Source organism: Onychostruthus taczanowskii, unplaced genomic scaffold (assembly GCF_017590055.1).
Source record: "Onychostruthus taczanowskii isolate IOZ18803 unplaced genomic scaffold, ASM1759005v1 scaffold2, whole genome shotgun sequence".
In the NCBI taxonomy this organism is placed as follows: Eukaryota; Metazoa; Chordata; class Aves; order Passeriformes; family Passeridae; genus Onychostruthus; species Onychostruthus taczanowskii.
This window is the reverse complement of record NW_024499239.1, coordinates 28,454,339-28,473,985: the sequence shown is the minus strand read 5'-3', so window position 1 is coordinate 28,473,985 and position 19,647 is coordinate 28,454,339. Positions and strand designations below refer to the sequence as shown.

General features: G+C 70.6%; 5 protein-coding genes across 10 annotated transcripts in view; 2 read left to right on the top strand and 3 right to left on the bottom strand.

The window, feature by feature from the left end:
• Window positions 1-1,504, top strand: part of WBP1 (WW domain binding protein 1) — a 2,509-nt gene extending 1,005 nt beyond the window's left edge. Inside the window, exons 3-6 of the mRNA XM_041403130.1 lie at window positions 2-20; window positions 89-191; window positions 319-480; window positions 714-1,504. Coding sequence (XP_041259064.1) covers window positions 2-20; window positions 89-191; window positions 319-480; window positions 714-1,276 — 847 coding nt within the window. The 3' untranslated portion in view covers window positions 1,277-1,504. The remainder of the gene's footprint in view (window position 1; window positions 21-88; window positions 192-318; window positions 481-713) is intronic.
• A 142-nt stretch (window positions 1,505-1,646) lies between these two features.
• On the bottom strand, window positions 1,647-4,476 carry MOGS (mannosyl-oligosaccharide glucosidase). Its single transcript, XM_041402547.1, has 4 exons — window positions 4,122-4,476; window positions 3,765-3,976; window positions 3,501-3,691; window positions 1,647-3,406 (listed from the first exon to the last, which is right to left on the bottom strand). The coding sequence occupies exons 1-4, from the start codon at window positions 4,474-4,476 to the stop codon at window positions 1,765-1,767; spliced, it is 2,400 nt and encodes a 799-aa protein (XP_041258481.1). The 3' UTR covers window positions 1,647-1,764.
• A 22-nt stretch (window positions 4,477-4,498) lies between these two features.
• CCDC142 (coiled-coil domain containing 142) lies at window positions 4,499-9,904 on the bottom strand. Of its 3 annotated transcripts, none has more exons than XM_041402546.1 (11): window positions 9,767-9,904; window positions 9,435-9,531; window positions 7,777-9,078; window positions 7,614-7,700; window positions 7,272-7,436; window positions 7,049-7,203; window positions 6,808-6,972; window positions 6,601-6,715; window positions 6,351-6,528; window positions 5,591-5,799; window positions 4,948-5,213 (listed from the first exon to the last, which is right to left on the bottom strand). In XM_041402546.1, the coding sequence occupies exons 1-11, from the start codon at window positions 9,812-9,814 to the stop codon at window positions 4,972-4,974; spliced, it is 2,763 nt and encodes a 920-aa protein (XP_041258480.1). In that variant the 5' UTR covers window positions 9,815-9,904; the 3' UTR covers window positions 4,948-4,971. The 3 variants fall into 3 exon arrangements, with proteins under 3 accessions (XP_041258478.1, XP_041258480.1, XP_041258479.1); XM_041402545.1 differs by having other exon boundaries at window positions 5,591-5,792; XM_041402544.1 differs by lacking the exon at window positions 5,591-5,799 and having other exon boundaries at window positions 4,499-5,213.
• Window positions 9,905-10,095: 191 nt separating this feature from the next.
• TTC31 (tetratricopeptide repeat domain 31) lies at window positions 10,096-14,205 on the top strand. Of its 4 annotated transcripts, none has more exons than XM_041402551.1 (15): window positions 10,096-10,237; window positions 10,332-10,445; window positions 10,555-10,820; window positions 10,933-11,016; window positions 11,187-11,255; window positions 11,360-11,503; window positions 11,581-11,809; window positions 11,937-12,027; window positions 12,107-12,248; window positions 12,647-12,748; window positions 12,836-12,905; window positions 12,997-13,135; window positions 13,216-13,290; window positions 13,679-13,781; window positions 13,888-14,205. In XM_041402551.1, exons 1-15 carry the CDS (start codon window positions 10,096-10,098, stop codon window positions 14,002-14,004), a joined length of 1,887 nt encoding a protein of 628 aa, XP_041258485.1. In that variant the 3' UTR covers window positions 14,005-14,205. The 4 variants fall into 4 exon arrangements, with proteins under 4 accessions (XP_041258485.1, XP_041258484.1, XP_041258483.1 ...); XM_041402550.1 differs by having other exon boundaries at window positions 12,994-13,135; XM_041402549.1 differs by having other exon boundaries at window positions 12,833-12,905.
• A 783-nt stretch (window positions 14,206-14,988) lies between these two features.
• Window positions 14,989-18,860, bottom strand: LBX2 (ladybird homeobox 2). Its single transcript, XM_041403129.1, has 2 exons — window positions 18,539-18,860; window positions 14,989-15,374 (listed from the first exon to the last, which is right to left on the bottom strand). The coding sequence occupies exons 1-2, from the start codon at window positions 18,858-18,860 to the stop codon at window positions 14,989-14,991; spliced, it is 708 nt and encodes a 235-aa protein (XP_041259063.1).
• Window positions 18,861-19,647: the final 787 nt, after the last annotated feature.

The following is a 19,647-nucleotide window of genomic DNA, read 5'->3' as shown; positions in this document are numbered from 1 at the left end:
TGGGCCGGCAGCACCCGCAGGTACCGGGCGGGCCGGGGCGGGGGGGCCGCGCGCGGGGCTGCGGTGACGGTGCGGCCGTGCCCCGCAGGCCCGGGAGTTCTGCCCGGGGGTGAACAACCGGCCCTACGTGTGCGAGACCGGGCACTGCTGCGGGGAGAGCGGCTGCTGCACCTACTACTACGAGCTGTGGTGTGAGTGCGGGGGATCCCGGGAGAACGGAGGGGAGCGGGGATCCCGGGCGGGCCGGGGGGCACTGAGGGGCTCTGGGGGGGTTCCGTGTGACGGTGACCGGCCCGCTCCGCCGCCCCGTTCCCGCAGGGTTCTGGCTGCTCTGGACCATCCTGATCCTGCTGAGCTGCTGCTGCGCCTTCCGGCACCGCCGGGCCAAGCTGCGCCTGCAGCAGCAGCAGCGGCAGCGGGAGATCAACCTCATCGCCTACCACGGTGCCTGCCAGTACCCGCCCTCCTCGGGGGACCTCCGTGAGTCGGGGCTGCTGAATTGCCCCCAATCCCAGCCCCTGGCAGCACCACCCCCTTCCACGGGGGGTGGCGATCGGGACCCCCGGCCCCTCATGCCCCACGGGGGATCTCAGTGAGTCAGGACGCCCAGCCCCACGTTCCTTCAGCTGTGCCTTTCCCCTCCATCCCCATCCTCTCGGGGGCCGTTTCCCGGTGTCCCGGGTGTGTCCCTGACCCCGCCTCTCCCCTCCCAGGGCTGCTGGCCTCCTTCAAGCTCCCGGCGTACGAGGAGGTGGCGCGGCGCCCCGGGACGCCGCCGCCGCCCTACAGCCCCGGGAGCCCCTCGCTGTCCCCCGGCTCCTCCGGGGGCTGCAGCTCCTGCTCCTGCGGCTGCTCCTGCGCCTCCTCCCCCAGCAGCTCCTCGCTCTCGGCACCGGGCACCGACGAGACGGACCCGGAGCCGGGCCCGGGCACGGGGGGTGGCAGTACCGGCCGTGACTACGGCTCCAGCAGCACCGGCACCGGCGCCAGCTGGGACCTGCCCCTGCCCGAGGAGCCGCCGGCCCGCGGGGGCCCCCCCAAACAAGTGCCCCCGGACCTGTGCGAGGCCGAGGGTCGCCCCTGCTCCGACACCGAGGGGGGCGAGGACGGGGCGGGCAGAGCCGTGCCAGGGGGGTGCCCCGGGAGGCACCGGCGGCTCACGGGGGATTCGGGCATCGAGGTGGGCCGGGGCCTAGAGGAGGAAGAGGGTGAGCCTGAAGGCTACGGGGGAGCAGGGGGTGGTGGGGGGCCCGGCTTACCCGTGCTGCCTGTCTGAGCCCCCCCACAGGACCCCCAGCTGGGGTCTGGACTCATCACGGAGCCCCCGGGGGCTCCTCGCCCCGACTGACACCCACCTTGCAGTGTGGTGGGGTCCTGCTGCAGCCCCCTCCCCTCCAAACTGCTCCTGGGGCCCCCCCCTGTGATCCCGGTGCTGCTGCCCGGGGGGTGCCCGAGGCCGTGGGCGGTCCCGGCGTGTTCTCTCACCATTAAAGAGATGTGGAAGTACCACGGACCCTTGTGGTGGGTGCGCTGGGCTGGGTGACGACCCCCGACTCCACAGGAAGGGGTAAAACACCCCCTCCATGGCACAGGGCCCACCGGCGTGACCTGGGGTCAGCAAAGGTGACACCGGGGCGGCGAGAGGCTACGCTCACGGAGGTTTATTGCAGGGGAGGGCAGGGGGGCTCCGGCACAGCCCCCCAACACCTCCCCCGGCCCTGAGCACGCCAGGCATGCAAGGGGGCACAGAGACCCCCCCCCACATCAATAGTCCTCGGCCATGGCCAGCACGACGAGCGCGGACCAGCCGGCGAAGGGGCGACAGCCCTGCCCGGCGCCGTCGCTGTCCCGATAGTGCTCCCACAGGAAGCCGGTGGCCTCGTACTGCCGGAACACGTTGCCCACGAGGTTGAGCCGCAGCTCCCGGTAGATCCGCGCCGCTCGCTCCCGGTGCGGCCCCGGCGCCCGCGCGTAGCCGCGCAGCGCCCGCAGCGCCAGGAAGTTGATGTTGACCCAGACGGAGCCGCGCCAGTAGGGCGGGTCGTGCTCGGTGTTGCGGCGCAGGTACATGGGGCTGTCGCGGGCCAGCGAGCGCAGCCCGAAGGGCGTCCACAGCTGCTTCTCGCCGCGCATGGAGCCCAGCAGCGCCGGCAGCCGCGGGGAGTCCGCCCGCAGCAGCTGCAGCAGCAGCGGGAACAGGCTGACGTAGCCCAGGGCGCCCACGAAGCGCGGCCGCGGCGGCTCCCGCACCTCCCGCCGCAGCCGCGGGGCCGCCGGGGGCCCGCCGGGCACGGGCGCCGGGCGGTGCCAGCGCAGAGCCACGGCCGCGCTGTGGTTGCCGAAATCGGCGAAGGCGCCCAGCTCGGGCGCCCAGTGCAGCCGGTCCAGCAGGTCGTTGTCGCTCAGGGCGGCGGCCATGTCGCGGTAGGGCGCGGCGGGCTCGCCCAGGCGCTCGGCCAGCGCCGCCAGCACTCGGGCGCCCAGCGCCATCCAGCAGCGCAGGTCCAGGTGCCGCTCCTGGGCGGACGGGTGGGAGGCGCGGGGGTAATCGTCCAGCCCCGACGACAGAGTCTTGGGGTTCAGGAAGCGCTCGGGGTCGGGGTCGCGGCCGCGCCAGCGGAAGGTCAGCGGCTCGGGGCCGGCCTGGGTGCGGTTCAGCCACTCGAACCAGGCGCGGAGGCGCGGGGAGAGGCGGCGCAGGTAGGGCAGGGGCGCGTCGGGCAGCAGCCGCTCCAGCGCCAGCAGCAGCGTCGGGGGGTTCGCCGTCTCGCTGTGCTGCAGCACGAACTCGGGGGGCACCCGGGCCCGCGCCTCGTCGCCCAGGATCTGCTCCCGCGGGATCCAGCCGTCGGCGTTCAGCAGGTCGAGCCAGTGAGCGAGGATGTCGCGGGCCAGCGCGGGGTCCCAGCGGGCCAGCAGCAGCAGGTGGAAGCCCTCGTCCCACAGGAAGCCGCGCGGGAAGCAGGAGCGCGAGGGCACGGCCGTGAACAGCGCGGACTCCATGCCGGGCACCGGCTCCTCCCGGCGCTCCGAGCGCAGCAGGGAGCGGCCGTGGAAGAAGCCGATGCCGCCCAGCATCTCGCTGAGCGCGGCCTGGGCGAAGCGGCGCCGCGGGAGGGACTCCCCGCGCGCCCCCAGCCCGAAGGCGTCCTCGAAGCGCCGCTCCGCCGCCGCGCTGCCCGACTCCAGCGTCACCTCCAGCGCCGCCGGCGGCTCCAGCGTCGCCTGGTGCAGCAGCAGCTGCCCCCGAGGGGGCTCCCCGGGCAGCCCCCCGGCGCTGGACACCCCGAAAAAGCGGCGGCGGGGTCGGCCCGGTGGGGAGAACACGGAGCTCTCGCGGAGGCTGCGCCGGACCAGGTCGGTGAGGCGGTGCAGCCCCGGCACCCCCGCGGCCAGGAAGTTGTAACTGGGGGGGGGGGGACAAGAGAGTCAGGGATGGGGGACGCGGGGGCAGATGGAGGGGACACGGGGGGTTTGGGGGCCGCAGCCCGGACGCTCACCTGGCGTACTTGGGCCCCTCCCCGCCCTCCCCCGTGGGGGGCAGGAAGGTGACAGTGAAGTCCCCGAGCTCCTCTGCCGTCCCCGCCACGGCCGCCAGCCGCGTCCCGTTCTCCAGCACCGGCCGCAGCGTCCCCTGCCCATCCGTGGCCACGTAGAAGAAGAGGGACACGAGAGGGGCCGGGCCGTTGCCCTGGGGAGGAGGAAGAGGAGGATGACAAAAGCTCCCTGGCATCCCAACCCCTCTCCCGCTCTCGCCCCCTCACCTCCGTCTTCACTGTGACCCGCCAGCTCCAGTCGCCGCCATGGTCTCCCCCCGGCTGCTTCACGAACTCGGTTCTCAGCAGCAGCCCCTCATCGCGGATCTCCTGCACTCCGAAATTCTCCCCGTCGTGCATCAGCCACCCATACCGCGACACGCCGTTGTTCTGCTCGCTCGTGTGCCGCAGGTCGCCGCCGTGCTGGAGCCACATCAGTCCTGGAGGGGCGGGGGGGTGTCAGGGGCGGCCCTGCGGCGGGAGCGGGCCCGGGCAGAGCCCCAGGCCGGGGCAGAGCCCCCCGCGCCCCGTCAGGGGCGGCCCCGCGGCGGGAGCGGGCCCGGGCGAGCCCCCCGCGCCCCTCACCGGTCACGACAGCGCGCGGGCTCCGCGTCTTCATCCCGAAGTACACGTGAGGCCGGTACGTGCCCCAGAAATAGGTGGGCGACGCGAGCGGCCCGGTGGAGCCAGGGGGGACGGCGGGGGGCGCGGGGTGGGGGGTGACGAGGCGGGAGGCTTCGCTCCACCGCTTCCATCCGGCAGCCGCCGCCGCCAGAGCCAGCGCCAGCGCTGCCGCCGCCGCTGTAAGCGCCAGCGCCGTCCGGCCCCGCCCGGAGCCTCGCGGTGGCTTTTGCTGTTGCCGCAGTTTCGGGTCGCGGAGCCGCTCCCGGGGCCGTTCCCGGGGTCCATCCCCGCCGCGCCGCCGCCGCTCGCCCGCCATCAGGGCAGTCGCGCTGGTGACGTCAGCGCTGCGACAGCTGCGGCGGGGCCGGGGCCGCGAGCGCCTTCTGGCGGGCGGGAGGAACGCGCGCGGGCTCAGTCCTCCAGGGACCCCCCGGCCCAAACCGGCCCCGAGGGGACAGCGACACCGCAGGGTGTCCCCGGCCAGCCCTGCCACACAGTCCTCGCTCCTCCTTACGCCCGCTGATCTCCTCCCCAGCCTCTCCGGGGATACCCAAAGGGCCCGCAGCCTTCCCTAGGATCACCCTGGAGCCCCAACTATGCACCCGCAGTGTCCCCATGACCCCGAGGGAATCCCACGCTGCACCCCCAGGACACCCAAGCCCCACCGGTCTCCCCACAAAAACTCCAGTTAGATCCTGCCCACCAGCAGTTGGAATACCAGGATCACACCCCAGGGCTGCCAGACCCCCATACCCCAATACCCCCCTCACAGACGCAGCCACGGCCATGGCGTTTCCAGGTTTATTCCAGCTCAGCCCTCGGGGCTGTTCCCGACGCACGGCAGCCCTGGCACACGCCAGCGGCGAGCTCGGTGCAGCCGCAGGGACAGCCACTGCTGCTGGCTGCCCGGGAACGGGGACTCGGGCCGGGCCGGGAGATCGGCCTCGGGAGCCAGCGGGGGCGTCCCCGGGAGTGGGGCCAGCCCCTCCAGAGGGTCCAGGCCAGGGACAGGGTCCATGGATGGTTCCAGGGGGTGGGCGCCTTCGTCTGAGCCTGGGAAGGGACGGATAGGTTTGGGATAGGTTGGCTGGTACATCAGATCCTGCTTCCGATGCGGGTTCCTGTCCCCATTCCAATCCCATCCGCATCCTCGTCCTCTCCCTGTCCCCATCGGTCCTTGTCCCATTCTCCCTGCCCCACCCTGTCTCATCCCATCTCCACCCTCTTTCATCCCAATCCCACTCATCCATCCATCCATCCCATCCCATCCCATCCCAGTGTCACCTCCATCCCAATCCCATCCCACCCCATCCCAATTCCACTCCACCTCATCCCATCCCACTCCATCCCATCTCCAACCCCATCCCAATCCCATCCCTTCCCATCCCATCCACCCACCCCGTTCCCCTCCCAGCCCTCCCCTCTCTCACAGCAGCGCCGGAGGCTGCCCCAGCGGCGGGGGGCTCCCCCCAGCCCCCCCGGCTGCTGCAGCAGGCAGCGCACGGCCGTGTCCGTGTGCCGGAAGACGCAGAGGGCCCGCAGCGCCTGCCGCGCCTCGGGGGCCAGCCCGGAGCTCTCCGAGCACACCAGCTCCCGCGCGGCCTCGAAGTCCCGCCGCAGCTGCAGGGCGCCCTGCAGGCTGGCACGGGGGTCAGCGTGGGCACGGGACCCCCGGGGTCCCCAGCAGGACCCCCCGGCACTGCCACCGCGCGCCGTGACCGCCGCCGAGATCCCGGCGCTGCCATCGGGCCCCCACCACCAGCGGGACCCCCACAGAACGTCTGGCACTGTCACCAGAGCCCCTCGGACCCCCACTGGGACACCGTCAGTGCGAGCCCAAGCTGCCACTGAACCCCTGGCCTGTCACTGGACCCCCAGGATGACACTGGGACCCTCAGGAGACCACTGGGACCTTCAGGACACCACAGGGACCCCTGGAACTGCCACTGGGACCTCCAGGACACCACTGGGACCTCTGAAGCTGCCACTGGGACCCTGCAGGACGCCACTGGGACCCCCAGGATGCCACTGGGACCCTCAGGACCCCTGGCACTGCCACTAGGACCCCCAGGATGCCACTGGGACCCCCAGGACACTGCTGGGACCCCTGGAACTGCTACTGGGACCCCCAGAACTGCCACTGCGACCCGTGGCACTGCCCACAGGCTGTGGCCCCCCCGTCCCCAGTACCTGAACTTGATCCGGCGGGTCAGGATGTGATCCATCCAGGCCTCCAGGAAGGCCGTGGTGACCCGTGCCAGGGTGGGCACCTGGGCATCGTGGGGCAGGGCCTGGGCCCCCTGCAGCACCTGCCCCAGCACCGCCTGCACCGCGGCCGCCGCGTAGGCGCTGGGGGAGCTGGGCAGCTCTGGGGGACACAGGGACCCGGTTCAGTGAGCCCCTAAATCCACCCCCCCGGCCCCCCAGCCCCAACACCCACCAGCGCGGGGCCCGAGCCGCCAGTGCCGGCCCAGCGGCATCGTCTGGTCGAAGATCTCGGCCGAGAGCCGCTTGCAGCTGGTGGAGAACATCCAGAGCACATCCCCGGAGAAGAGCTGGGACACAGGGGACACGGGATGACACGGGGTGACACGGGGTGACACAGGCATCCTCGTGCTCAGCCCACCCTCCCGCAGTGCCACCACACCTGGATGCTGTTGGCCACGTCGCGGATCTGCCGGCACAGCTGGAGCTCCCACGGGGATCCCGGGCTGGGGGGCGGCTCAGGGGGGCTGTCCCCAGGAATGTCCCCTGGCTCCGGGAAGGTCCTGCTCGCCTGCAGCATCAGCTGCTCTGCCTCTGCCTTCAGCACCTGCAGGGGAGCAGGTGGAGTGAGCCCAGCCCTGCTGTGTCCCCCCAGCCCCCCGTGCCCGCCGTGCTCCCCGTACCTGCAGGTCTCCCTGGGTGAGCAGCAGGAACTGAGGCAGCGCCCAGGCCGCCAGGTACCGCCCGGCCCGGCCCGTCAGCCACGCGTGGGCGGCCGCCACCGCCGCCAGGCAGCGGCCCAGCACCTGCAGCCGCAGGCAGAGACCCCCGGGGGGGGCTGCGGGTGGGGGTCAGCACAGAGAGGATCCCCAGAGCAGCCTGCCCCCCAGCCCAGACCCCTCTCACCGTGCGGGCGGGCGGGCAGCAGGCGCAGGCAGCGCAGGGCCAGCGCCAGGGCTGGGAAGAGGCACCGGAGCTGCTGGGCTGTACGGCTGCACCCCGGCCCTGGGGACCCCCCCGGGGCCTCCAAGCACTTGTCTGACAGCCCTGAGCCCAGAGCACGGGTGAAATCTGGAGGAGAAACAGTCAGAAGGCCCCAACATCCCCCCACTCGCACCCCACACCCCATCCCATTCCCAACCCTTCATAGCATACCCCACTCCCTCACCCCATATCCACCTCGTACCCCAGAGCCCACACCCCGCAGCACACCCTGTACCCCCCCCGTGCCCCCGCAGCCCCCCATACCCGTGTCCCAGCTGCAGAGGATGCTCCTGCACAGCAGCTGCAGGCAGAGCCGCCCCAGCTCCTCCCGGCACTCAGCGGGCACACGGGCTGTGGGGACACAGCGGGGCTCAGATGGGACAGGGACACCCCGAGGGAGCCCCGCACCCCCTGCACCCCCACGTACCCACGGCGAGCGCGCGGCTCAGCTCCCACGCCGCGCTGACGGTGGCGCTGGGGGTGGCAGGGGGGGTGCCCGGGGTGTCCCCCAGCACGGCGCCCGCAGCCTCCCAGAGCAGCAGGCGGTAGCGGGCGCTCAGGGTGGCAGCCGCGGGGCCGCGGGCGGCGTCCAGCCACCGCACGGCCTTCCAGCCGCCCGCGCTGCCCGGCCGCAGCCCCGGCGGCTCGGGGCTCTCTGACAGCACTGGCTGCCACAGGCTGTCGGCTGAGGCCACCAGCGCCCCAAAAACGTGTCCCATCAGCTCCTCGTCCTCCTGGCACAGCGCCTGCAGCTCAGCCGCCAGCGCCGGCGGCGCCTCCGTTCCGGAAGGTTCCGCGTCCACACCCGTGCCCGTCGCAGCCGTGCCGTGCCCCGGTGGCCACGGCAGCACCACGTCCTCCCAGCAGACGCGTCCATCCCTGATGTCCCCACTCTGGGGCCACAGGAGCGGCCGGAGCCTCCGGGCCACGGCCCGGCCCCGCTCGGCCGCCAGCAGCCGCAGCACCCCGCCCACCGTGAAGGCACCGGGAGCCTTCACCTCGGGGCCCAGCTCCTCCGCCAGCCCCCGCACCACTCGGTTGTAGATCTCCAGCCCCTGGAAGAGGTCAGCCAGGCACTCAGAGGCCGGGGCAGGGCTACCGCGGCGGCCGAGCTCCCGCAGCCGTCCCTCGACGTGCCGCCCGGCCAGGCGCGCGGCCATCAGCGCGGGCAGCTGGCCCCGGCGCCGCGGCAGCGCCCGCAGCCACGCGTCCGTCCGCAGGCGCCGCAGCAGCGCGGCCCAGTGCCCCGCGTGCGCCCGCAGCTCCAGGCACAGCTCCCGCAGCTCTCCGGGCCCCGGCGGCTCCTGCAGCCGCCGCAGGAAGTCGGAGGAGGCCTTGAGGCGTCGGGTGAAGTCGCGGGCCAGGCGGAGCTGGTGGCGGTGCTGCAGCAGCGCGTGCAGGGTGGCCCCGCGCTCCGCCACGCGCCGCCGCACGGCGTCCTCGGAAAAGTCGCCGGCGCCGCTGGGATGGGGCCGCACGTAGCCCAGGAAGGTCTCGGTGCGAGGGTCCTCCCAGACGCAGAGGCAGCGGCGCAGCCCCGGGAAGGTTTGCTCCAGCGGGACCACGATGGACGCCGCTTCGTCCTCATCTTCCTCCTCGTCGTCCTCCTCGTCGGTGTCGCCGCGCCGGCTCGACCGCGGGGACAGCAGGCGGCGCAGCCCCGGCGTGACGCTGCGCAGCATGGCCTCTGCCCGCTGCAAGGAGCGTGCCAGGGGCCCCCGCGACCCGCCTGGGGGCATGGGACCCTCAGGATGGGGCACGGAGCGTGGTGGAGGGTGGGGAACCCCAGTTTGAAGAACCTTGCTGTGGGGCAGCACCCGCCCACATCGCCCCGTCGCTGTCCCACTGCCACCCTAACCCGGAGACCCCCGGCACCCTGTTACGCTCCCCACGTGTCCCCCAGGGCCCCACAGCACATTGGGGTCCCCATAGCCTTCCACATGCCATCAATGCCCCCCCCAAAGATCCTGGACCCCATTAGGGTCCTCCACACTCCCCCCAGAACCACGCCGCCCAGCAGGATCCCCGCAGCCCCCCAGAACACCACACCCCCTCGTGGTCCCCGCAGCTCCCGGGGGGTCTCACCGGGCTCGGGGGGGTCTCCGCGGGCAGCCCCATCGCCCGGTCCCGGCCGGGCCGTCAGCAGCAGCAGGATGAGGCCGCCCAGGCCCGCGTCGCCCACCTGGAGGGGTGCAGGGGGCTCAGGACCCCCGGGCCGGGGCGGAGGGCGGGGCCACGCGTGACCCCGCCCATCGCCGCACTGACCACGCCCACGCCACGCCCCCAGCTGCCTCCCGCTGTGACCACGCCCCGGCCTGAGCCCTCCACGTTTGGCCACGCCCCCGCCCCGCCCCCTGCCCCGTTGCCATGGAGACTGAGGTGTGTCCGACCCCCCCCCCCGCCCCGAGCGGCCTCACCTGCAGGCACAGCTCTCCGCCGCGCCGCTCAGCGCCGCCGGTGTCCATGCCGGGCCATGCCGGGGGCGGCGGCAGCAAAGAGGCTTAGGCCCTCGCTAATCCGGGGGGCTGGGCCAAGCTGGCCGCCAGGAGGGGCCCGGCGTGCGGGGCGGGACGAGCGGCGGGGGGCGACCGAGCCCACGGCCTTGGGGCAGGCGGGGACGGCGGGAGAGGATGTGGAGCGCCGGTGCCGCTCCGTCAGGGCCCTGCGGGCCGCCGTCCTGCCCGCACCCAGCATGGCGGCCGGGCGGCCTCAACCGGCGCCGTGACGCTGTTCCGGTAGGCCGGTGATGCAATCCTCAGGCGCGGCGGCGGCGATGCGGGGCTCGGGCGGGACGCGGGAGCGGGACGGGCCCGGGCTGGGTGGCTTCGGGCCTGCCGCCGCTGCCTGCCCCTGGGGCTGCACGCTCGGCCCCGCCGGCTGGAGCGGCGGTACGGGCCGTGGCGGGGCCGGGCGGCCAGCCCAGAGCGGGGCCCGCTGTCGGTTCCGCCTCCGCCGGCTCACGGCTGTTTTCTCTTCCCACAGCGCCCTTCTGCCCCCGGCACCGCATGTCCAGCTTCGCCGAGCTGCCGTCGCAAGGTCCCTCGCAGACAGTGGTTAAGTGTAAGGGGGAGGAGGTGTGTCTGCTCTGGGACGACGGTGAGTGAGGCGGGGGCTACCGGGAATTGCCAGGAGACGGGGAACGGGGTGGGGGCTGCCGGGATCCGGAGCCTGGGACTGCTCCTCACACACGCCGTTCTCCTGGCAGGCCCCAGGGTGGATTACTACCCGCTGGGGGACGACGATGACGATGGCAACGATGATTACGATTACGACGAGGACGAGTTCGAGGAAGGTTTGCCGTTCTTGGACGTTCCCGTGGCGGAGGGGGCCGTTCCCTACAGCTACTGCGGATTCCGCAAGTCCTTCCTGTGCTCGGAGCCGCCCCCGCGGCTGCCCCGGACCCCTCCCACCGCCCTGGACGCGCGGCTGGACCGGCTGCCCACGCCCCGCCGGCCCTGGCTCACGGCAGAGGTGGGCAGTGCCCCCGGTGACCCCCCGGGGGCTGGGGGTCCGGGCTGACATCACCGGAGGGTCCCACCTCGTGGCCCCGGGGCTGTCCTGACTCCGGGCATCCCTCCTGTAGGAAGCCGAGAGGAATGCACAGGAGCTGGTGGCAGAGGAGGAGCGGGCCAAGAGGAAGGCAGAGAAGAAGAAGATGAAGAAGAAGGTGGGTGAGCTTTGGGAGGGGTCACTGCCAGCTCCTGGGGATTGGGGTCACTGCCTGTTCTTGGGGTGCTGCCAGCAGGTCCCTGAGCTGGGGGCTGGGGGTGGTGGGGTTGGGGGGACTGCATTTCTCTGCCTCACACTTGCTCGTGGGTTCATGTTCTTCCTTCTCAGAAACAAAAAGACCGAAAGAAACGGGAGAAACTGGTTCAAGAGCAGAAGAACAAAGAGAACACTGACCCAGTGAGTGACCAGTCCGGCCTGCTCGTGCTGTTCTAGGGGTGCCCAGAGGTGGGGCCCAGCCAGCACCCCCTAGCCATCACCTGACCCCCTCCTCCTCCTTGCAGAGCCCCCCAAGTGGCCCTGCAGGCACTGGGCCCCCCTCAGATGGTGCTGAGGATGAGGAATGCTGCCCAGAGCCCTCCCCGTGCCCTGGGGACTCCACACTCCCCTCGGGGGAGCCTGGCCCGGAGGACACAGCGGTGGCAGAGGTGAGGGGTGGTCTCCCCATGGGTGTGGGGGGTCCCAGGGCTCTGCCTGCCCATCCCATCCCTGCCTGCTTCCCCAGGAGGAGCTGGACCTGAGCTGCACTTTTGTCTGCAAAGCACGGGAGAAGGCGGGGGTCAGGCTGCCCCCCCCGGGCAGTGAGCCGTCCCCCGGGACACAGAAAGTGGAGCCAAGCAGGAAAGTGCCCGAGAAGGGAAATGGGGACCCTGTGGAGAGACCTGTGTCCCCCCGGCCCCCCCAGGCCAGGCCCCCCAGCCCCAGCACCATAGAGCAGAGCCTGGCGCTTGCAGGTCGGTGCAGGCACCCCCAGAGGGGCGAGGGAAGGGCTTTGGGGAGCTTCTCCCCAGCTCAGAGGGGCTGTGCTGGGGGGACTGTCCCTCCCTGTGTCCTCACTCCCCACCCCGTGTCACTGCCCAGGCCATGGCATCGAGGCGGCCCAGATGGGCCAGCACACCGAGGCCGTTTGGGCGTTCACCGTCGCCCTGGAGCTGAACCCCCGGGAGCACCGGTGAGCACAGGGGCTTGGGGGTGAGCTGAGGGGTCCTGGGGTGGGAGAGCCAGCCCTCAGTGACACCCCATGCCCTCAGGCTCCTGGGGAACCGCTCCTACTGCCTGGAGAAGCTGGGCCGCTACGAGGAGGCGCTGGCGGACGCGGAGGCGGCGCTGGCGCTGCAGCCGGGCTGGCCCAAGGGCTCCTTCCGCAAGGGCAAGGCCCTCAGGGGGCTTCAGGTACCTGGGGGGGGGCTCCAGGGACTGTGCAGGGGGCTGGAGTCTGGGGGGGGGACTGCAGGAGGGTGGGTGGCGTGGCTGGGTGAGGGGTGCTGGGTTATAGTGAGTATGGGGGTTTCAGTGTTGTTGGAGACAAACTGGGGGTTTTGGGGAGCTGGTGGGGTGGGCAGGGGGCTGAGGGGTGCCCGTGGGTCTGGCTGGGGGCTGTGGGGTGCTGTGGATGAGGGGTGGGGCTGGTTGGTTGGGGCTGGGAGAGCTGGGCAGGGCACAGGGTATTGGTGGGGTAGGGCTGCGCTGGGGGGTGTCAGGGAGGCTTTGAGGTGCCATTCGGGCTGGCTGGGGGCTCTGGGGGTCCTGTGGGGCCAGGCAGGGGGTTGCAGGTGCCCTCTGGCCCCCAGCGCTACGCCGAGGCCGCACGCACCTTCGAGGAGCTGCTGCTGCAGGATGCGGCCTACGCTGAGGCAGCCACGCAGCTGGAGGCCTGCCGGGCCCTGCTGCAGGTGAGACTCCCCCCTTTCCCAACCCCCTAGCCCCTGCCCCATGTCCTGCCGTGCCCCCCACGCCTCACCCCTGTCCCCTCACAGCAGTGCAGCCGCCCCGGGGGTGTCCCCGCGTCCCCCTTCCTGCTCAAGGCTAAGGAGCCGCTGTTTCTCCCTGGTAAGGGACAGGGGTGGGTGGGCTGGGGGGACCCCGGGGCTGTCCCCGTGTCCCCGGTGGGTGCTGAACCCCTGTGGCCCCTCGGCAGCAGGATGGACGACCAGGAGCTGCCAGGACACAGGTGACAAAAGCGTGACGGGAGGCAGTGCCAGGACCCCCACAAAAGACCCAGAACGGGCACCTGCTGTGGCCAGTGGCTGCCCAACACTGCCACCGAGCCACCCCGCCAGGTACGGGGGTCTGCTGATCGGGGAGGGGGCTCAGAGAGGGGCAGTGCTGCCTCTGATGACACCAGGATGGCTCTTGGCAGGGACTGCTTCCCGCTCTGGGTGGGCAACGTCACCTCCCACATCACTGAGAAGGTGCTGCGTCGTGCCTTTGGCCGGTGAGTGACCCCCAGGGCTGCTCCTGCTCCAGGACCCCGAGCCCCTGCCACCCCCTGGTGACCCCCGAGCCCCTGCCACCCCCTGGTGACCCCCAGGCTGCCCAGCTCTGTCCCTGTCCTGGTTCTCTGGTGCTTTTGACCTGCAGGGGATGCATGGGGTGTGGTGTCCAACTCACAGCACCCCCAGGTTTGGGGGTCTCCAACCCTCCACCTCCCCATTTAGGAGTCTCTAACAGTTGCCCTCTCATTTGGGGGGGTCTGTGCCCCTCTGTTGCCCCCCACTTTGGGGGTCTGTGCCCCCTATATTTGGGGGTCTCTAACCCTCCGCCTCCCCATTTAGGAGTCTCTAACTGTTGCCCCCTCATTTGGGGGGGTCTGTGCCCCCCAGGTTTGGGGAGATCCGCTCCGTGCGGCTGCTCCCGGGGCGCCGCTGTGCCTTCATCAACTTCCGCGGGAAAGCTGAGGCCGAGGAGGCCTTCAGGGCCATGCAGGTCAGCTGGGGGGGACTTGTGGGACCCCCCTCCTCCCCTCAGATAACCCTGGGACGCCCTGTCCCCACAGGGGACCTGTCCTGGTGCCAGCTCCTGCTGTCCCCAGGGTGCCACCGTGGAGGGCAGCAAGCTGTTGCTGCAGCTCAAGCACCCGGCCCACGCCACGCCATGCCCCGCGCCCCGTGCCAAGGGCAAGGCCACCCCCGGGGGGCTGCTCAGCTGACCCTGCCCCGGTGGGGGGCCCCTGGCAGCCCCCCCTCAACCTGCCTGTACCTGCCTGTGCCTTGTCCCCCACTGCCAGGGGTGGGAGTGTCTCCCCGTCCTGCCTTGGGGGTGCCCAAGTGCTGAGGGGGTGGGCCTGGGCTGTTCCCGTGGCCCCTCAGGGATTTGTAGCAATTTGGATTTTTAATAAAGCTGAGATTTGTTTTTCTCTCTGGCCTTCCTTTGGGCTGGTGTCCTTCAGCCTCTCCGCCATCTCTCTCCCTCACAGTTTTGGAGCCTCGCTGCTCCACTCCCCCTTGTCCCTGTCCACCCCGTGTCCCCCTCTGTCCCCCTCTGTGTCACTCCAGCCCCGGGGGACAGCGAGGAGGGGTCTCCACCCCCCCTTAATGTCACTGGTTGGTGACAGGAGCTTCGGGGGAGGGGGTGTGACAGGCGTGAGATCAAATACAATTTGATTAATATGCAAATTGAGGGGGGCAGGGGCGGCCGCAGCCGGTAATTAATCACCGGTTAAAACAAATTAATGCCCGCGGTGGGAGGTGCTCGCCCGGAAAAACGGGGGTGTGGAGAGCTCTGGGGTCCATATTAAGGTGTTGCCTTTATTGCAAATATTTACACCGGGGCCGATAGAAAATAAAATTAAAAAAAAAAAGAATAAACAACCAAACAATGGAAAGACGAACAAAAAAAAAAAAAAAAAATTAAAAAAAAAAAGAAAAAGCCTCAAAAGGGTGCAGGGAGGGGGCGGGGCTGGGCTCGGCTCCTTTCGGAACCGAGCCGCCGGGCCGAGCGCACCCGAACGGAGCCGAGTGTACCCGAACGGAGCCGAGCGTACCCGAACGGAGCCGAGTGAATCCGAACGGAGCCGGCCCGAACCGAGCCGAGTGAATCCGAGCTCAGCCGAGCCGGGCCGAGTGGCGCCGCGCGGATCCGAACGGAGCAGTCTCGGTCCCGGCGGCTCCGAACGGAGCCGAGCGTGCTCGGCTCAGTCCGCCACGTCGATCTCCTCCTCCGAGAGCTCGGCGGGCTCTGCTGTCCCGGTGCCGGTACCGGGAGCCCCCGGGGGCTCGGGCAGCCCCGCCAGCTGCTGCAGGGCGGCGGGGGGCAGCGCTTGCAGCGAGGCCACGTCCGCCCGCAGCTCCTCCAGGTCCCGCTTGAGCTTGGCGCGGCGGTTCTGGAACCAGGTGATGACCTGGGCGGCGGAGAGCGCCAGCCGCGCCGCCAGCGCGTCCCGGTCCACCGGGGAGAGGTAGCGCTGCCGCCGGAATCGCTGCTCCAGCTCCCGCAGCTGCTGCGCCGTGAACGCGGTCCGGGACTTGCGACGCTTCCTGCACGGAGGGCGCGGGCCCGGGGCTCCCGGCGGGGACGGACCTGCGGAGACAGCGGGGTTAGGGCACGGAGAACCGGGAGCAGCACCGGGACCCGCACCCGGGAACGGCCCCCGGCAGCCCGGCAGGGCATCGCACCGGGAACGGCCCCGGGAAGGGCAGCGGCACCGGGATGCCGGCGGGGAAGGGTTTGTGGGGCAGGGTACCGGCACGGGGACCCGGCACCGGCACCGCCGAGCACCGCGGGCCTCGACCTGCGGGGACAGCGGCGTCAGGTCAAAGAAAGGCACCGGTACACGTACCGGGACCCAGCCCGGGCACGACCTGAGGGCACCGGTAGCTGCAACAGCACCGGCCCCGCCGTCTCCCGGTCGAACGGAGACGAACCGGCCCACATCGAACCGAACGCAGTCGAGCCGTACCGAGCCGAGCAAACCGAACCGCGGCCGGCGCCGGAGGCCGGGACTCATCGTCCTACAGCGGCCGCGCTCGTGTCGATGGGACCCCGTTGCGACCGGGGCTGAGACACCCGTGTGCCCCCGGCAGCTGCTCCGGGAGCCCGGAACGAAGCCGGGAGCCTCGGCAGAGAACCGGGATCCTCCTCTGCGATTCCACGAGACCCGCGGCCGTGCTGGTCCCCAGATTCGGTCCCGTCGCCTCTCCCGGCTCCGGTGCGGCCGCTGCTGCCCCTAGGGACCCCGGGAACCCCCGGCGAGACGGGGATCGCCATCCCGGGCACGGCTGCACGCCGCCGGCGGGATCCCCATCGCTGTCCCGGTCTGGCCCCCGGTCCGTTCCAGCCCCGCCGCTGCCGGTGTCACCGAGCCGCCTCTCGATAGCGCGGCTTCCCCGTAACACCGGGGGTTCCCAGGGTCTCTCGCAGCGCGGACTCCGCTCCTCGCTCGGTAGAGGAGCCCCGGGCGATCCCGGCAGAGTCCGTGGGTCCGTCCCGGTAGCACGGCTTTACCGCGGTCACGAAAACCCGATCCGTGCCGTGTTCGTCCGCCAGTCCGGTAACGGGGATTTACCGCCGCTCTCGGAGCCCCGATCGGCCTCGTTTCTGTCCGTCCGTCCATGCCGGTAACGGGGATTTACCGCCGCTCTCGGAGCCCCGATCGGCCTCGTTTCTGTCCGTCCGTCCATGCCGGTAAAGGGGATTTACCGCGGCTCAGGGAGCCCCGATCGGCCTCGTTTCTGTCCGTCCGTCCATGCCGGTAACGGGGATTTACCGCCGCTCTCGGAGCCCCGATCGCTCCGTTGTCAGTCTGTCCTTCCGCCGCGGCGAAGAGGCGTTTTCGTTCATCACGGAAGCCCGGGGCTGTCCCGGCCGTGTCGGTGGGTCCGTCCCGGTAACGAGGTTTTACCTGAGTTACCGGCACCTCCGTCTGTCCGCCAGTCCCGCCTCGTTCCGCCGTTACCCGCGGCGGCTTCGCCACCGGGTTCTGTTAATTCCGAGATCCCCGCTCGGCCGTGTCCCTCTGTCCTGCCGGTACCGGAGCTTCACCCCCGCTCCGGGAGCCCCGATCGCTCCCGTGCTTGTCCGGCCGGCAGCGAGATTTTTTTCGTTCATTTTTATTAGTCCCGTGTCTGTCCTTCCGTCTGGCCGGTAACGGGAATTTACCTCCGCCCCGGGAGCCGCTGTCTTTCCGATTTTTGTCCGTCTGTTCACCCGGTAACGATTTATTTCGTTATATTTTTTTCCGATTCTTTTTCTGTCGATCTGTCCGTCCGATAACGGGCCTTTTTACGTTAATTCCCGGAGCCCCGATCGGCCCCGTTTTTGCCCGTCTGTCCGTCCCGGAAAAATGATTTTTTCTCCCCCGTTCCTGTCCGTCTGTCCACCCGGTAATGGGATATTTTCGCTCACTTATTTCGTTCCTTGCCGTGTCCATCCGTCAGATAACGAGGGTTTTTACCTTAAAACCGGGCGCCCGAGGCGTGCCCGTTCTGTTCGTCTGCCCGCCCGTTAACGGGTGGCTTTATTCGTTAATCACAGGATCGCTGCTCTGTCTGTCCGTCTGTCTGCCCGCTGTGGCGGGTTCCTTAATTACCGGAGCACCTCTCCGCAATTCGGGATTTTTTTTTTTTCCCCCGTTAATTACCGGAGTGTGGCTCCATCCTCGTCCATCCGTCCGGCCGGTAACGAAGGCTCGGTTACTCACGGGAGGGCTGATCCAGCGCTCCGTGTCCGTCTGTCCGAAGGGTTTTTCGTTACCGGCGTGAGTCGCGTTGTGCCCAACCGAATCCGTTAATTACCGGCACGCTGCTCTGCCGTGACTGTCGGTCTGTCCGTCCCGGTAATATTTTTTTTTCCACTGTTAATCACGGAGACTCGCTGTCCGTCTCAGTAAGGGACGGTAATTATTTTTCTGCGTTAATCACCGGAGCCTTTTTCGGTCTGTCCGACCCGGTAACGGTTTTATTCATTCCCGGCGACGCCGTGCTTTGCCTGTCCGTGTGTCCCTCCGTGTGAGGGATTTTCCGTTAATCCCGGAGACGCGATCAGTCCGTCCGTGTCTGTCTCTCCAAGCCAGGAACGGATTTTTTCGTTCCCGGAGGCGCCGTGCTGTCTGTCGGTGTCCGTGCTGTCTGGTCGTCCTCCCGGTTCGGCCGAACCAGTGGGATGTGAGGCGGGTTCGTGCCCGTCCGTGAGCGGCCCCCGGACCCCGCCGGTACCGGGCTGCTCCGGCAGGCCAAGCCCCGGACGGAGCCGCCGTCCCCGCTGAGGCTCGGGGCCGGTACCGGGTTTCCGTTGCCGGCGGGCCCGATCCGCCGTTCGGCCGCCGCGCTCGGTCACGGTCACGGTCACGACTCGGCGGCGCCGATCCACCGCCCGGTCCCGTGGCTCCCGGTAAAGCTGCCGGCCCCGGCGCTGCCGGTTCTCCCGGAGCTTCGGTGCCTGTGGCGGCTCACCGGGGCCGGGGCTCTCTCCGTTTCCCGGTGTCCGACCCCGGGACTTCTCCGTCCCTTCGGACTGAGGCTGCCGCTTGTCCCCGGTGTCCCGGCCGAGCACCGGCGGCTTCTCGGGCCTCCCAGCCGCGCTCGCCCCTCTGGGACGAGGAGGAAACTTCCCGGGACGGGGGACGAGGGGCGTCCCTGGCCTCCCCGCCGCCCTCCAGCCCCGCCACCTGCCCGGTGCCTGGTGCCCGGTGTCCGCCGCGCTCCCGGCGGAGCCCCCCCACCCCGGCAGCCCCCCGGCCCCGGTACCTCCGGCCGCCTGCAGCATTCCCAGCTCCAGCCCCTGGAAGGTTTTACTGGCGAGTTCCTCCAGCGCCCAGAGCGGCGAGGCCGGGGCGCAGCCGCCGCCGCCGCCGCGGGGCCCTGTCGGGGCGGGGGGGGCGGCGAGACCGGTCCCGGTCCCGGGGGGGCTCCCGCCGCGGGGACGTCCAAGGATGTCCTCGATGCCGAAGGGGGTCAGCGGTTTTGTGGTGTTGGCGGGGGGCGGGAGCCGGTCCAGGGGGCTCCGCCGGTGGCCGCCGACCGCGGCGGGCAGCGGGGGGGAACCGGCCGCCTCCCCCGCCGAGGTCATGCCGGGACCGGGACCCGCGCCGGGACCGGGGCCCGCCGCCCCCGCCCCCCCCCCCCGGCCCCCCTCCCCNNNCCTGGGGCCCCCCACCCCCCCCCCCCCCCCCCAGCCCCGCGATTCCCGTTCCACCGCCTTAAAGCCCCGGGATACCGGGAGGAGGAGGAGGAGGAGCCACCGACGCCCCCCCTGTCGAGGGGGGGGGACCGACCCCTCTCCGCCACTACCGGGGCGCAGCCCCGCGCCTCCCCCCGGTTGTCTCCCCCATTTTAACCCACCCCAGTGGGTTCCCCCTCCTCCTCTGCTCCCTCCTCATCCTCACCGCGGCTCTTACCCTCACCCAAAAATTTATTGGCTCTTTTGCTCTAAAATGCCCCATAAAAGCATCGGGGCCGCGGCTGGGAGTGATTAAGCCCTTTTGGGTGGGTTTTGGGTTTCAGAGCCACCGCTGCCCTTTCCCGGTACAAATAGCTCCGGGATTTCGGCCGCTCGTAAAAATCCCGGGATGCCGCACACGCAGGTGAGGCCCGGCTGGCGACGCCGCGTCCGGATTATCGGGCGGGTTTGGGGCTGGGGGATGCCGGCTCGCCCCTCCGGAGAGGTGATTCGGTACCCCCCAGCCTCAATCCCGTCGGGTGTCCCGGTGGATCTGTCGCCGGGATCGGGGACATGGAGGGGTCACGGGGGTCACGGCGGTAATGAACCTGCGGACGATGCCGGGGGGGCCGCGGGGAGCACACGGAGCCGGCCTGGGGGAGCAGGTGCAGGGGGATCCGGCAGCGCCGATGCCAGG